The following is a 16381-nucleotide window of genomic DNA, read 5'->3' as shown; positions in this document are numbered from 1 at the left end:
CAGGTAATAGCGTTCATCATGTAATAAGCATCTTTTAAGAGATTGGCTTAGGAGCGTTGATTCGAGTGCTACTAACTTCCTGCTTCCTTTATCGAAACGGACTAAAGGTACTCTCTCTTTACCAATTCTAAGAGAAAGGGGGAATTTATAGTTTCTATCATTACTCGTTAACAAAGACAATTGCTATTTAGTTAGTGTTTTGACGGTAGAGTGTAGGTTTTCAGGAGATCATAGAAATTGGATAATGTTTTGCCTTCATCCCATAAATCTATAGTCGTCATTATTCCCCCTATGTGTATGGAGTCGAAAATGTTCTTAGCAAGTCTCTTATGCCTATCTAACACCAGGCATACCTTTTTCATCGTAGCTTGAGGAAAACTCATTCTTTTCTTTTTTTTGGATTAAAATTAGGAGGCCGTTTCTCTTCACCCTATGGTGAATGGAGAATCATGTGCTTATGGGTTTGGATGTCTTGGGATGGAGTATCGGGGATAGTAAGGAAGGCATTATCGACTATGTACAATAATGGACACAATAATAATAAGATAAATTATGTCACGCCCTAATTTTCAAACAAAACTCAAATCACCCCCTGGTTTTAAAAAATACTCATCCATCCCCCTCTACAGTAACGGTGTTAGTCTGTTATTAGTTATTGGTGTGAAAAGACTATTTTACCTTTTTACTAAAACATTAGAATTAAATCATTATTTAATAGCATAAAACACTGGTCAATGATAGTTTAGGGATTTAAATTTATTTAACTGAATGACATCATCACTTAACAGCATAAAACAAACGATAGTGACTGATTTGTCATATTGGGATCTAATTCAAGGGATGATTTGAATTTCGTTTGAAAACTAGAGCGTAACATGTAATTTACCCATTATAATAATGGTAGATGAATGTACTTTGGGTGGAGGAACATTTATCCTTAATCCCTCTATTGTGAAGACCAAGATTTTACTTTGTATAGTTAATTATAGGACCTAAGAAAACAAAATAAAATTTTTTAAAAATCTTTCATTTGAGTGGTGGACCCCAACACAAGACAGACATTCCTAAGAAGGGAGTGGGGCCATTTGAGCTGGCAGTATTCATTTCATTTGCTGTGGCTTTTATGAGAATGATTCACATATTAAATGCTGTTAAGTGTCCGCATTGAATTCTGAGCCAAAAGAAACACCATAAGATTCCAGTGAATATGTGGGTCTAAGAATAATTTAGAACCCTACTTAACAAAAAAGAATATATGGTCTAAGATTAATTTTGAAGCCTTCAAGGAAAAGGATCTACACCAGTGCATACTACACCTCAATAATTAACATTAATGTGGCGCAGGAAGGACTCAAAGAGGAGTGTGTTAGTAGCTTCGCAGAAGGAAAATCAAGAGGCACAAAGAGAGGTGTGGTTGGATGGATAGAGTTTGTTGGCCGTACTTCGATCCCGAGTACGAAAACTTGAGCCTCCGCCTTAATCCTCCAAGGTAAGAAAGCTTTTCATCTTAAATCCATGTATTTTTTGTATTGTTCTTGTTCCAACTTCTATAACTATATGCCTTCGTAATTAATAATGCAGAGTATCTATAGACAATGCGACTTGCAGGGATTGCACACTAGTCAAGGTAAATCCCCTTATATTTAAGTCATTAATGATGCAAATTACCTCAATTTCATTAAGGATCGTGTAGCCGTTAATTGATCTATCTCTGGTCCGATCATATTTCTTGGGTTTTTTTTTTTTTTTTTTTTTGGATTTTTCATTTGTTTTTATTAAAGCATCAAGGCATGATTTTTATTATTAATCATGCTCAGTATAGCCTTTTACACCTAATTTGAGAGTATGAATAGATAAATTTAGAATTAAAGCTTAACTTGATACTAAATTAATAAGTAGGGATGCAATCGGGGTAGGTTTGGCTAGGTTTTGAAAATCCAATCTCAGTTGAGGCCCGATCCCTCTCGATATTGGGTTGGGATATCTCGGCCTATGTTGATTGATATCACTTTGGAAAAGTTAGAATTTTTTACCTTGTGTTCATATCTATAAACTAAGGAACAATTTTAGGTAGACTTTTTGCATAAAAAATATTATCTTAAATGAAGATATTCATGTTTAAATGACGGCTTCGTACATCATGAAAATGCTCTTTAATGGAACTTTAGTTTTAATTGGGAGAAGTCCATTAGAGATCAGAAATTATTAATACTAGTTCTTCAAATTAAGAGGAATCAAGAATTCTCACAATTTCTTAGACTCATAAACCAAATTTAATTCAGTGGAATTTTTTACTCAAATGATTTTTTTTTCACCAAGTTGTACATTATCTCTTTCTTGCAATAAATTATTTGGGAATTTCACTAAAAAGAAAAAAAATGGATTCTTTGGGAAAACTGTTGCTAATTTTATTCCGTCAACTCTTTCATGTATGACTACGGTCGAACCAAAAAATCAGTTCAAGATTGGGGTGAGGCCATACTTGGGCTGGCTGGAGTTTTCAAATACGTGGCCGAGCGTGGCTGATTTTGTCCCTATTATGGAATGAGGTTGGGTAACACCTTGAGTGTTTTCAAATGTCATATTGGACCTTAGCCGATAAAAGTGATGTCATACCCGAGGCCACGGACGATCTGCAATGGTTTTTTATTTATTTTGGGTGGGGGGTTGGGTGGGGTAGTGCCAATTCCAGGGTTGTTTTTTGATCTTTGCTCCAATCTCGTGACTTTTTGATAACATACTTTATTTATCGCTGGAACAATGTTCCAGTACCATCAAAGAACAAAGAAAAGTAAATACATTCAAGGAGGGTAGAAGTCCAAAAGAAGTCCTGTTGAGAGGAACTACCTAATTTAGCTAGACAGTCTGCCACCGCATTCCCCTCTCGGAGGGTGTGATTGACTGAAATAAATAAGAACTGAGACGCTAAGATTAGACAATCCGACACCAAAGCCGATATTCGCCAAGGAGGAGCAACTGTAGGATCATTTAGCAAGTGGACAACGAGCCAGTTATCGCTTTCTATAATGAACTTTTGGTATCCCAGAGTAATGGCCACTTGCATGGCTCTATGAACAGCCAGTACTTCTGCTACTAACGCATAGTTAGTGCCAATCCCTGAATCCCAATAACGTCTCTTATATTAGCCATTCATTGACCACACCTATTAAATTTGTAGACCAATAATCTTTCTTGGGATAAAGCTCGCAACACAAAAGATCCCAAGCACTAATATTCCTACTTTTTTAATCCGAATATTTATGTGGAGGGGATCTACATTGTTTCGCAGGTGGACAGTGTGAATAAGACAGGAATACTGCTTGAAGTGGTCCAAGTTCTAACAGATCTTGATCTCATCATCTCCAAAGCTTACATCTCTTCTGATGGCGGATGGTTTATGGACGGTAAATCTCGACGAAACACACACTCTCTCTCTCTCTCTCTCTCTCTCTCTCTCTCTAATAGCTAATGTATATCAGTTGTTTTTGGATCAACAGTGTTTCACGTTACTGACCAGCAAGGGAACAAGGTTACAGACCCTAGAACCATTGAACACATAGAGAAGGCAAGTATTTCTCTCCTTAACTCTTCGATTTTCTAGGAAAATAAATAATATAGGTTAAATCAGTTAATTATTTGCTGGTACTTGTAGAAAGAGATATGAGCCGATGACTAACAAATGCAAAACATATCCTTCTCATTTAATTCATAAAAAATGAACAGTAATGAATGCCCAATGTTTTCTGAATGTAGATGGTAAGGGTAAATGCAGTTGCCTATTCCAAATGTACCATTTTGAATCTTGAATCTGTGTACATCATTATTGAATCCATTTCGGACAGTACTGGTCTCATTTGGACAATTTATACCATAGCAATGGCCTTCACACAGGAATCTGAAAATGAGGGCCTTCCTTGCTCTGTTTGAGTTATTTTACTTAACCTTTTCAATGGTGAGGCCTCAAATGCTCTCAGGCAAGCAAGCCTACGGCCTCAAGGAGATCCAATGAAACTTGTGCAGCTGAGTTGGGTGAGGGAATGAATGCCCATCTCAATGTATGAAAGACCATGTGGGTAAGTTGGTTGATTCAAGGATCAAAGACCCAACTGCCCTACCACCCTTTGAGCAGAAATTCTGTTAACCTGACCTGGTCGGACTGTACCTGGGCCATAGTTAGCAAAAGCTGAATAATGTGGTAACAATTTGGACCGAATTTGGATCAGTTTCAAAATTTTGGAATTTTATTTTCAGCATTTGAGATTCCCCAAACAACTTGCAAATAAAAGTTGGTCCTTGTGGATAACTTGTGAATTAAGTTTGGTACATAATATTTGCCCTAAAAAATTTGAAATATTTTACAGAATTTCAATGAAAAAATTTAAGAAAATGGACCCCTTTTTTTTGTCCTGTATTTTTAGCAACATAGAGGGTTAATTTGCAAATTAATCAGAATCCAACTCAATTTGCCACTTCTGTGTTTTTTTAACCCAACCTAATTTTTTTTTACCCTAAATTAGAAAATAATCAAATTAATCCGGATTTTATTCCAAGAATTATTCTCCACTCTGAATTTGTCAGCTATTATTTGGACTTTCTGCATATGATTCACTGTTTTTGTTGATTGCCTTGAGTACTAATTCATTTAGAGTATGGTGAAGTAGGGAGTAAATATCTATGTTTTTGCTTGTGTAGGCTTTAGGACCAAAGGGTCACATTGTGGCACCAGATGGGGTGAAGGCTTGGTCAGGGAAGAGAGTGGGTGTACATTCCATTGGTGATCATACAGCCATTGAGCTCATTGGCAGGGATCGCCCAGGTCTCCTATCAGAGATCTCTGCTGTACTCACCAACCTTCATTGTAATGTGGTTGCTGCTGAAGTATGGACCCATAACATGCGTGTAGCATCTGTTCTTTATGTCAATGACGTCACCACAGGTCATGCCGTCGAGGACCCAATCCGATTATCAGCAATGGAGGAGCACCTCAAGAACATCCTACGAGGGTGTGATGATGATGGGAAAGCAGCTCGCACCAGTTTTTCCATGGGCTTCACCCATGTGGACCGCCGTCTCCACCAGATGATGTTCGCCGCAAGGGACTACGAAGATACTGGGGTGACAGAAGATAAGTCTTATGCTCCTGCATTCCGGCCAAGTATCACAGTTGAACGGTGCGAGGACAAGGGATATTCGGTGGTCAATGTTCGATGCAAAGATCGGCCAAAATTGTTGTTTGACATAGTTTGTACACTAACGGACATGCAATATGTTGTCTTTCATGCTTCCATCTCATCCAGTGGCCCCTATGCACTACAGGTACAAATGAAGTTTTGCCTTGATGATTGTCCCAGGAACAACTATGTTGACACAACAATAACCATTTTCAGATCAACATGCATGCCCTTTGTCCAATTAATTTTCTTGAGCATCCAAATTCTTACTTGCAATCCATAGACTAGGATCTGCAATTCAGCTTACGGCCCACCCAAGGGGTGTAACCTGTTGGAAACATTTATTGATTTGATAAGTTTTAGTGTGAGTCACTGACTGCGAGTTTGTTGGAATTAATATATAGGAGTATTATATACGTCATATGGATGGTTGCACACTTGATACTGAAGGAGAGAAGCAAAGGGTTATCAAGTGTCTTGAAGCTGCAATTCGAAGGAGAGTATGTGAGGTAAGGGACAATTCCAAACTGAACTCAAAACCTTTATTCTATTTTTCTTCTAATAGTCGCGTAAAGGCTTGTTTTCCATCATTCTGTTTTATGTTGTCTCAAGATGTTTTGTTCATTGTCTGTTACTGTCCTGCAGTACATGTTCTGTTCATAGGTTGTCTAATGTAATAAAGTCACTGCTTGACTTAGTGGGTATACTGTTTACCGAAGAAAAAAAAGACCTAGTGGTTATACTGTTTACTTGCTGTTTAGGTGGTACCATGTCCAGTTGTCCACTTGTCCACTTGCTTTCTTTGTAGTAACATTTGTTTTTCTTTGGTTGTACTTATGGCTAGCTTTTTATCGAGAAAGTGACCTATTGCTGCTGATTGGGTCATACTGATAAAGGGACATTTTTCTTCTTGCTGAAGGTCCCTGTGGAATACAATACTCTCCAGAAACAATATATTAAATGATGAAATCTTCCAAAATATTCATCAGTTATCATATGATTTCTTCTTCATGGAAATCTCATACTTTTTCCTTAGCTTTGTACTTGCTTCATTTGTTCTAGTTTACAAGCCTATGCATCTTCCTTACAGAGTTGTATTAATCCAAAAATTAACAAGTGCACAAGTTGTGAAGTTTAATAGTGTTTTACCATCTCATACTCTTTACTCCTAGTTGTGAGACTGGATTATTCAATTCATCTGAAAATGGAATTGCTTCCCTTCAAAATTAACTTGTGTATGTAGAATAGCCGATAACAGAGTTGCCCTTCGGTTAGAATTCACAAGGCCAGGTTGGGATCAGGACTGCTAGAAGTCTAGTAAAATTGAGGATTATCATCCTACTTAGCATGCTAATTGTGCAATGTGTGATTTCTTCCTTCCCCACCCCCCCCCCCCCCCGCCACGGTGGGATTCTGTCAGGTTCATAATTCACCTATACTATGTGAAGTTGATGTAACTTTCTTCTCAAATTCTTCCAATCCTAAACATCTTCATGGCTGCTAATATGATCTATGTGAAGTGGTCCGTTTTCTATTCACAGCGAAAAGTTCTAGTTATGACTTATGACTATTGAAAAAAAAAGGGGGTTTTGCTATGAGTATAATAGAATATCCTTGAGTTTTTAGTTGTGCCTTGCAGTGATCACTTTTCTACTTTCATAGTGCATGACTGAGGATAGGATTGTAACATACACTCAACCTTGGACAATCTATTTGAAATATGGGGTATAAGCTTTTTGTTGAATGTATTGCAGGGTCTGAGCTTTGAGATTTGTGCAAGGGATAGAGTAGGGTTGCTATCTGAAGTAACTAGGATTTTTCGTGAGAATGGGTTGACTGTTACAAGAGCAGGTGTTACAACAGTTGGTGAGAAAGCCATGGATGTCTTCTATGTAAGGGATGCTTCTGGGAATCCCGTAGAAATGAAAACTATTGAGGCACTCCGTAAACAAATTGGACACACTATGATGCTCAGTGTGAAGAAAGTTCCAGGCAGTGTTGAGGCACCTGATCAGTCCAGTGGATGGGGCAAGACAGGCTTCTTCTTTGGGAATTTGTTTGAGAGATTCTTGGCTTGAAACATATTGCTTCACTCACACAAACCCCTAAGAATGTACAGTACAGTACAGTAAAGGTATTCAGAAAAGAATGTGGAAACAGCCAAAAGGCTCTGTTTATATAGTTTAAATGTAAGATAAAAATACTTGATTAATTATGTGCTGTTTTGGTGGATTGAAACAGATACAAATGCACAAGTAGTGTTTGCATAGGTTGAGAACAGAAACAGAGATAAGGAGGTTTGATTAGGCACTTGTGCTTAACTTAAATCACCAACATTCACATGACCTGACCATTGGAGAACTGAACTAATCTGACTCCCGAAATTCTCCACACTACGATTGAATCAGTCTTCGGAAGTTCGTTCGATCCTCTTCATTCAGATTTAACTTGAATCTACCCAAAAAAAAATAAAAATTTGACTGCTTTACTTCATTATTTGGATAAATTTATTCACTAAATTAAACCCTAATGTTTTTAATGTAATTAATTAATTTATTTATTTATTAATGAAGAAAAACATGTTTTGAATTTTATTATTATTATTATTATTATATCGGACAATTCATTGCATTATTTACGAAGTTTTAAGACCAAGTCTTCCCAGGTTTTATGCAGTAGGAGGAGATTGACTTGAATGGGTCATAGGTATTTGAGTAACAGCACCACCTAAGGTTAGACACTTAACTAATCCCAATACTATAATAATAGAGATGGGGGGGTACTATTCATCTTCAGAGCTAACGTTTAATTAGTTGGGAAAGTATGTGGACTTAAGGAAGTCTTCAATAAATAAGAAAGTTAGCTACCAAAGTAATGAATGTGTTTTTATTATAGTTTATAATGATGATTGATGATGAGAAGCATAGACAGCAACAGCTCTCCATCCTTATATTGTAATTCTCTCTATTGCTTTGATTTGCTATTGGGCAATACCGTTCCTGAAACTATTTTATTAGAGAGTCTACAAGTGTCGTTGATTAGCATTTTCTTTCTGGCCTTTTATGTTTCCATCATCTTAGAGAGTGTTTGCTATTCAATTTGGTGGTCAAGTCATCCCTAAGGGGTGGCCTATGTGGAATTGGGGAATTTTTTTTATTTATTTTTGGATAGAGAATTGGGTAATTGGGTTTTAAGGGAAAATGTTTTTCCACGCAGCTAGTATAGCCAGCGCCCTCTCACATTACTTTTATGTTTTTTTTTTTTTTTCCCTCTCTTCCATCCTAATCATGGGCATAGTAAATTAGCATATAATACACAATGTAAACAAAAAATCCAATAATTTTTTTTTTTCTCTTCTAAATCTTCCCTACTGCCTCCTGAGCCGGCATTGCCCCCTCTCAAAGCATGGATCAAGTTCTCGTATGCTGCAAGCTGCACAGATGGAATCCACTCAAGTAGATTCCATCTGTGCGACTTGCAGCGTATGAGGATCTATTTCCTGGCATGATGAGCTAAAGAGATTATTGAACAACATTATACATGAGTGGGAGTGTGGGACATCGAAAATCAAGCCTTCCACTTAGTCTAATTTTTTCTTCTTCTTCATTTTAAAAGGGGGATGATTCTCTTGGTCTAGTTTTATAATTAAGCTTTTTGTGTTTCATTTTGGATTTCATTCACCTAAAGCTGCGGGCAAGTCTAGTCAAGGACTCAAGGCCATAGTAAATTGGCATATAATACACACTCAAAAAAATTCACTTTCTCTCTAGGGCATTACCCATTGCTAGCAGGAGGTCTTGGGTTCAAGTCTCTCGATTCACACCTTCAGAGTTGCAAACATATGAAACAAAAAGAAGATTGATCAGCTTCTAGAAAAGGAGAGTCTAAAACAGTGCAGAAAATACTGGAAATTACAAACAAACAAGTAGAAGAAAAAAAAAATTGGTAAACAAATAATCACACAATTGAACACAAGAATTTACTACTTTGTCATTAGAGGTGATGTTTTAGTTTGAATGTAAAATTACTATTTTGCCCATCCAATTAACCATGTTCTCATTAAGGAGCAACTCCCCCCCCCCTAATTTCTCCCTTTTGTTTCTGGAATAATGAAGTTCTAAATTAAAGCTTATATTTCTCTATTTCATTGCAAATTTTTGTAATTGATTCATCCCCGGCAACACAGAAAGAAAAAAAAAAGAATTCGCAATAACAAACAAATTTGTTTTTTTTTTTTTTTTTTTCATAAAAATAAAAATAGAAAATTTGAAAAATAAACTGTACGTTATCATGTAGGGCCTTGACGATCCTTCAAAATTAGCCCACTTATGCAAAGACATCGCAAACCCCTCAACACAGTTAAACATTTAATATTATCAAAAGAGGGTGAATAAAACGTGTGACCCAACAATCAAGAAATCAATATATTGACCAGGCCGCAGAGATCAGTGTCATCCCTCCATGGAAGGCCCTAAGTTTTTAATTTTCCTTAATGGTAACAGTGATCTGATTCAAAGAAAAGATTGATTATTCAATGTCAATAATTCTAAAATGATAAACAGTTATTGAAACTTATTTATCCCAGTAGTGATCTGATCTAATGGTTAATCATCATCTTGGATCTTGAAGTCATTTCTGAGACGTCACTTGTGAGATCAAGTCGTTTATGATGGCTTTTAATTCAGTTTTGCTTGTGTATGCATGCATGCTCCTTGCCTTTTTTTGCTTCTTAGGAGGAACGATCCTATCTTGCTCTTATCTGGATATAGCTAATGTGTTTTTAGACTGATTAGATTGGTCATTAACTGGGATTATCTGAACTGGTGAATATATATATATTTTGGGTTTTGTTTTGCTAGTTTTGTGTGTAATGTGCTTGTTCTAACTGGATTTGGTGTGTTCCTTTCCATTTCTTGGTGTGTAGGGTTCAAAATTTGAAATATGCCTACTTCAATGTGATCAGTGATGTTCAAATATATCGACTGATCTTGGAAAGAATGAGACAGGTTATTTCTAGGGTTGGCACCCCTAAGGTGTCGATAGATTTGTAATTTTACTTTTGGGAAAAAAGAACACCACTCAGTCGTGTGCTATTGCGTGTCGATAGATTTATAATTTTACTTTTTGGCTTTCACGTGCATTGAGACTTTCCACATGGCAATTACAAAAGGTGTGATTGAATGACGTTAAGAGAAACACATGGTGGAACCCACTCCACACCCCTACCAAAAGAAAAATGGACCAAGTTTTTCTCCATCCATGGTACCATTGGATTGGCATTAGAAATAGGGTTTAAAAAACAGCAATTGTGATTCAGATATATTCTAGCTGGTTACAGTCCGATTTAAATCAGAATTGTTAGAATCAGTGGAAATCAGTAAAAACCCCTTAAACCCTAATTTTTATATAAAATCGATCCATTTTGAACCAACAGCCCAATTCAATAAAATTTTTTAAACTCAATAAAAAATAATTTCAACCTCTATAATAGGGGATAAGAGATAATGATGACATAACAATCTCAAACACATGGTCACTTCACCATACGAGTAAAAGATATTTTAATTCAAAAGAAAATGGCACATTTGTTTGTTGTTGTGGGTTCATTTGAAACAATATAACAATAATAAGAAATCTTATAATTATCGTGAAGACTTTCTCATACTAACATTTAAAATTTCTTGTTAAGAATGGAAAAGGCCAATTGATGTGACATGATTTTTTCTATTATTTACATGGATTTTAATTTCTCCGCATTAACAAATAAGCGAAGTTATAATATTAATAATAACAATAATATAAAAAATGATAGGGTGAAAATTCTCTATCCTGAAGTATGGCCAATGTCAGCACTCCCATGAGTCTATCTCTCTCCTCCTCATATGAAAAGACACCTCTACTTTTAGGAGGAGAAAGATAGACACATGGGAGTGCTGGCACAGAAAACTACTTCCCAAAATGATAATGACAAAAAGTTTTTCCACTTGGAAGTTTTGGATTGTTCTGAGGTAGGGAACTTCGGGTTTATTGTTTATAAAATTCAACCTTACCTTACATGTCAATCGCATAGTAGTTTAGGTGTCATTTTAGGAGATCCTTTCCTTAACATCCATGTAGGAAAACTAAATTTATAAAAATAATAAAAAAAATTGCACTTTGCGTGTAATAAACATTTTCTAACCAACTGATAAATTCATTATATAAAAGGCTGATTTGATTGGTTTATTGTTTGAATACGAAATGTATTAGATTTTTGTTTACATCAAATCTGGTATCGATTATAAAAATATGACTCATCCTGTATTAGATTTTCAGTCTTACAAGTTTTTTGTTGTCCAAAAAACCACTTCCTTCCATAATTGTTATAGGCTATTACCACACACACAACCCCTGGCTGAGGTAAAGTAAAAAAATATAGAGAAAAAGAACTCTGTCCGAATGTGTGGCCTATGCCCGCACTCCCATGAGTCCATCTCTCTCCTCTCCATATGAAAAGACACCTCTGCCTCTTTGTTTTGAGGAGAGAGATAGACTCATGAGAGTGCTGGCGTAGGCCACACTCCCGACTAGAAAACTACTTCCCAAAAATATAATATAACATGCTCTATTTTTTCATTAAAAAAACACTTGCATTTTTTTCTAAGGGAAAAGGTTGGGTACATTGTTATGGTGCTCAATAATTCCATGTGTCTATCTCTCTCCTCCTCAAAATTAAGGGGTAGATGTGTCTTTTTATTTGGGGAGGAGAGAAATAAACTTAAGGGAGTGCTAGCATAGGTCACACTAGGAGGGAAGGTGGGGGTTAGGAGGCTCAAACCCGAGACCTTTTGGTGAGCATGGGCATATCGCACCATGAAACAATATATATATATATATTTTTTTGATAGAACATCATAAAACATTAGTATTAAATAATTAAGGCGAAGATAGATAATTAACCCCTCTTTTTTTGTTGGAAGATAAATAATTAACCTTTTTTGTTTTTTAGGGTGAAAAGATAGATAATTAACCCAGATCTGGGCATAAATGTTCGAATACTTTATCAATTTAATTGGAAAAAAAAAATAAATAAATAACTCAATTAGACAGAGACCATTACTTTCCCAGAGCTTACCCTTTTGGGTTGTGAGGGCTTGATCCCTTGATGGTACGGCATCATAGCAAATTATCTCAAATACGTAAAAGAGACAACAAAATGAAAGTAGAGATCATAACGGTAGGATTTTTTTTATGGAAAAGATCATAACGGTAGATACGCCTAGTTGGCCGCTGCCCAAAATTGTCCATTTATGGTAAATGGTGGATTTTAGTAGGAATAGACGAAAGCTCGACAGCCACGGCTACGGACCTAACCATGATGGTTCAAGGAATTGGAATTGGATCAACGATTTCGATTACGATTCTAGCCAATACAAATTGATCAACTCATATTTGATTTTCTGGGTTCATGTCAATTTTTGCCAATTCCGACTTGTTCCAGGCGATTTCGGACCATTCTATCTGGAATCCATGGGGCCCGATTCCATTATTGATTCTAAGGGTGTCAAAGTTCAGTTCGAACTGGTCGGACCAACTGAAGTTGACCAGTTTAGCTTGGACCGAATCGAAACAATTCCTTATCATATTGGTTTAGGGTTGGGTTTTATGAAACGATAGAAACCGAATCGACCAAAACTGAAAAGCAGGCAAAAATCGAGACCAGAGCGATAATAACCCAATAAGAAACCGAACCCCCCCCCCTCCCTCCCAAAAAAAGGAAAAAAAAATATTTCCATTTATTTTCTTATGTATACAAATAAAATCAGATGGAACCTAATTGTAACTCGATTACAGACCAATTAAAAAAAACAAATCAAATCAAAATCTAACTAGCCTAGTAATATACCATAACCAATTACGCTTACTTGAACCATGGACCACCATCACTTAATTTGGAGTTTCCACTTTTCATATTCATATAAACATCATTAAATCATTATATATTGATAGAGTAAAAGATTTGCACAACACTAGCTTAATTTGAAAATTGCATGCTGGCACCCCTCATAAGACTCAAATCACTGTAGTACATCCCTTGTAAAATGTCTCTTATACCCCTTATTTTTAATATTTTCCCATAATACCCCTCTTCCAATATATAAAACTGCACAGCATCCGTGTAGCAAACCCTCTTCCTAATTAATATTATTTTCATTGCAATATAGCATATGCAATCCTCACATTGAGTTCCAATCTATTGTATCAACAATTGTCGCTAAAGATTCAAAACTAGTGGTTTTAGTAGCTTTTTTAGAAACCTTAGGTCATCTACATTGTCATAATCCATATGACGTACAATTGCGTCGGGGTCATCTATTGCCGAGCTGTCCCTACTGTCGTGTGCGCCCCAAACACAATAAGACGAAAAAATGATCGCCCTACCCCTGCCCGAGGCTAGAGGGTAAGAGATTAGGAAATCCACCTCTTTGTCTTCAATTTTGCCAACTTCACGTACAATCCTACCCTAGAGCACAAATCATCCTTAGGAGAATCTTATCTTATTAGATGTATTTAATTACAAATGGGACCCATGTTAGATGCTTACTCAACCTAGGTAAATTATTTTAATGGCAAATTTTTTTATTTTTAATAGTTTATTTTATTGGATTCACAATATGATGGTTACATCACAATAATCCATAAAAATTACGACAGCAGTGCAATGAGATAAGATTTATTACATTATAGATTTGTATACCTAAGAAAAGTTTTAAGGATAATTTATATGTAATCAAGCATAGTTATAAAGAGTTGTCTTCTGATGTGGACCACATAAGATAAAAGATAATGACATTATTTGATATAATAACAATACGAAGGAGGGCAAATTCAATGTAGTCATAATAACAATGTAATCATTCAATGTAGTCATAATAAGAATGTAATCCTTACCAAAAAATAAATAAAAAAATAGTAAGAATGTAATCAATCGTGGTAATATATAAGGGTGGCAATTGAGTTTCAATTTTAGTTCGATTCCGATTGGAATCAGGATATAATACGTAAAAATTGAATTTAAAACCAAATCAAATTGGTTTTGATTTTTTTTATTTGGTTTCATTTGGAACCACAGATGAATTATTTGGTTTCACAAAGAACGATGGATTGTAGGCAATGGATCCAAGATCAGTTTTTGGAACCACAGATGAATTGGTGACTTCTCAATTGTAGTCCACTAGGGAGCGGCACTTTTAGGTTCCTTTTACACAACTCAAGAAAGAGAATCATAGTAGATAATGTCACATAATTCAACATGGATACATGGATGGTTGGAGGTTTAATATGGTTTAGGTTTGATTTGGATCTGGTTTACACATGTTACACTTATTCGATTTGGTTTGATCAACTCAATAAAGCCACATGATTGCATGGTCTATGTTTGGTTTGGATTCTGTTTATACGGATTACAGTTTGATTCAGTTCAATTGAGTTCAAACTGATAATGTCTAGTCTAAAACCAAAATCAAACCAAATTGAATGAAATTCACTTTCCAAAATTAAAACCAAACAAATTTTTTTCAGCTCGATTTAATTCACTTCTAAACAGCCATTTTTTTTAATTTTAATTCTAAATTGTAAACCTTAGTTATGCAGAGCAAGACCCCTTTATTTTTTTAAATATATTTTATCGATTAAGGGACAATTATTTGATTGCATGTTATTTTTTAAAAGACTAGTGTTTCCAACTCTTTTTTAAAGTAAGGGGAATGTTTTCATACATGGCCGTGTATGTATGTAGGGTCGTGTCCCCTCTCACAAAAAATTAAAAAAATCATAAACCCCCAACCATTAATTAATGCTTTGGAATTCCTACCCTCTCACATACACGACGACCATATATGAAAACTTTCCCCTTAAAGTAATGGCCAAAAATACTTTTGACCTGTTCAACTTGGGGAAAGATCTTTTTCTAATGGTGCTTCCTTACATAATTTTGTTTGTTTAGAAGGTTCTCAAAACGTCCCTTGAATACAGAGAGGAAATGGATTAGAACTGTATTTTTTTTTGTAATTTAAATCGAATGACTATGGTGATTAAAATCTTTATTTTGAATTCTTAACCAAGTTTAGTTTCCTATTCAGATCTAGGTAATTTGGTTATTAAGTGCAATAAAATTCAATTATTATATTTAAAATTTTTTTTATGAAGAATTATTATATTTAATATGTTTCTTAATTAATAAGACAATCATTTTTGAAATGGTTAGAAAAATTGTCATTTTATTCATGATTTAATTTTACTTCCAACCAAATAAGAACTAAACATTTCAAAGCAAATTTTTTTTTTTTTTAATTTTTTAGTTATATGGAAGGATTATTTGGTTAAATCAATCTTTGGATGGAAAAGTTACCAAGTCCGATTAATCCCGAATATCAAAAAATTCCCACTAATCTAATAGTCAAGGTGACCAAAATATTCTATAATGTGATAAAACAAATTTAATAGAACAAAAAACCTTAGACCTTTGCTGGGGGTGAACATAGCTTCTTGTTCTCCCAATCTCCAACCCAATTGGCTTCATTATTTGTTTTTCCGAATGTATATTAATTACATGGAAGTAAAATAAAATGGGATGATGTATTCTATTGAGAATGTGGCCTACGCTAGTTCTTCCTTGGTCTATCTATATCCTCCCCAATGGGTGGCAGAGATGTCATTCAATAGAAGAAAAAGAAAGAGATAGACATAAGGAGTACTTAGGTAGGCCGCACACTTGGATAAAAAAATATTTTTCCCCTTAAAAAATATAGAATTTTCTAATTATAATGCTTTATTAGAAGTCAAATGAAAGACGTAAACTTCTACAAGATATGTGAAGTCTTATGATGATACACATTATAAAATAAAGGAAAAGGGTTTCACTAGCTCACCTTGTGCTAACTAAACTGCACCCTTAAGATACAATAGAAAAACAGAGAAGCCAATTTTCCTGCACCGTTCAGAATTGAAGGCCAATTTGATCTCTGAATTGAAGTACTTATTAAAGAGATTCTTTCCTTAAAATCTAGGTTGTTTAAAATTAAAAAGGAGAATAAAACGAAAAGAAGTGGAGTTGGGGAAAGTGATTATGCGTTGAGCTGTTTTTTTCTTCGCACTACTGGGCCAGTGGGCCAGGTCCAGGGCCAACATCCCACACAACCATGACCCATGACCCATAACCCCCTCTTACA

The 16381-nt window shown here is 35.4% G+C and overlaps 1 protein-coding gene across 2 annotated transcripts; it reads left to right on the top strand.

The window, feature by feature from the left end:
- The first annotated feature begins 1337 nt into the window (after window positions 1-1337).
- Window positions 1338-7435, top strand: LOC122671746 (ACT domain-containing protein ACR3). Of its 2 annotated transcripts, XM_043869160.1 has the most exons (8): window positions 1338-1489; window positions 1582-1627; window positions 3290-3404; window positions 3498-3565; window positions 4693-5316; window positions 5576-5725; window positions 5792-5861; window positions 5898-6166. In XM_043869160.1, the coding sequence occupies exons 1-7, from the start codon at window positions 1419-1421 to the stop codon at window positions 5846-5848; spliced, it is 1131 nt and encodes a 376-aa protein (XP_043725095.1). In that variant the 5' UTR covers window positions 1338-1418; the 3' UTR covers window positions 5849-5861; window positions 5898-6166. The 2 variants fall into 2 exon arrangements, with proteins under 2 accessions (XP_043725095.1, XP_043725086.1); XM_043869151.1 differs by lacking the exons at window positions 5792-5861; window positions 5898-6166 and adding an exon at window positions 6926-7435 and having other exon boundaries at window positions 5576-5680.
- The last annotated feature ends 8946 nt before the right edge of the window (window positions 7436-16381 follow it).

This window comes from Telopea speciosissima, chromosome 1, assembly GCF_018873765.1.
Source record: "Telopea speciosissima isolate NSW1024214 ecotype Mountain lineage chromosome 1, Tspe_v1, whole genome shotgun sequence".
Taxonomy (NCBI): Eukaryota; Viridiplantae; Streptophyta; class Magnoliopsida; order Proteales; family Proteaceae; genus Telopea; species Telopea speciosissima.
The sequence above is the reverse complement of the archived record's forward strand: the minus strand, read 5'-3'. Positions and strand labels throughout refer to the sequence as shown.

Excerpts from the sequence above, each read along its gene's own strand:
- LOC122671746 (XM_043869151.1), top strand. The coding sequence starts at position 1,419 with ATGGATAGAGTTTGTTGGCCGTACTTCGATCCCGAGTACGAAAACTTG. Across the intron at positions 1,628-3,289 it reads GGGATTGCACACTAGTCAAG|GTGGACAGTGTGAATAAGAC; the intron begins GTAAATCCCCTT and ends ATTGTTTCGCAG. Across the intron at positions 5,681-6,925 it reads TTCGAAGGAGAGTATGTGAG|GGTCTGAGCTTTGAGATTTG; the intron begins GTAAGGGACAAT and ends AATGTATTGCAG.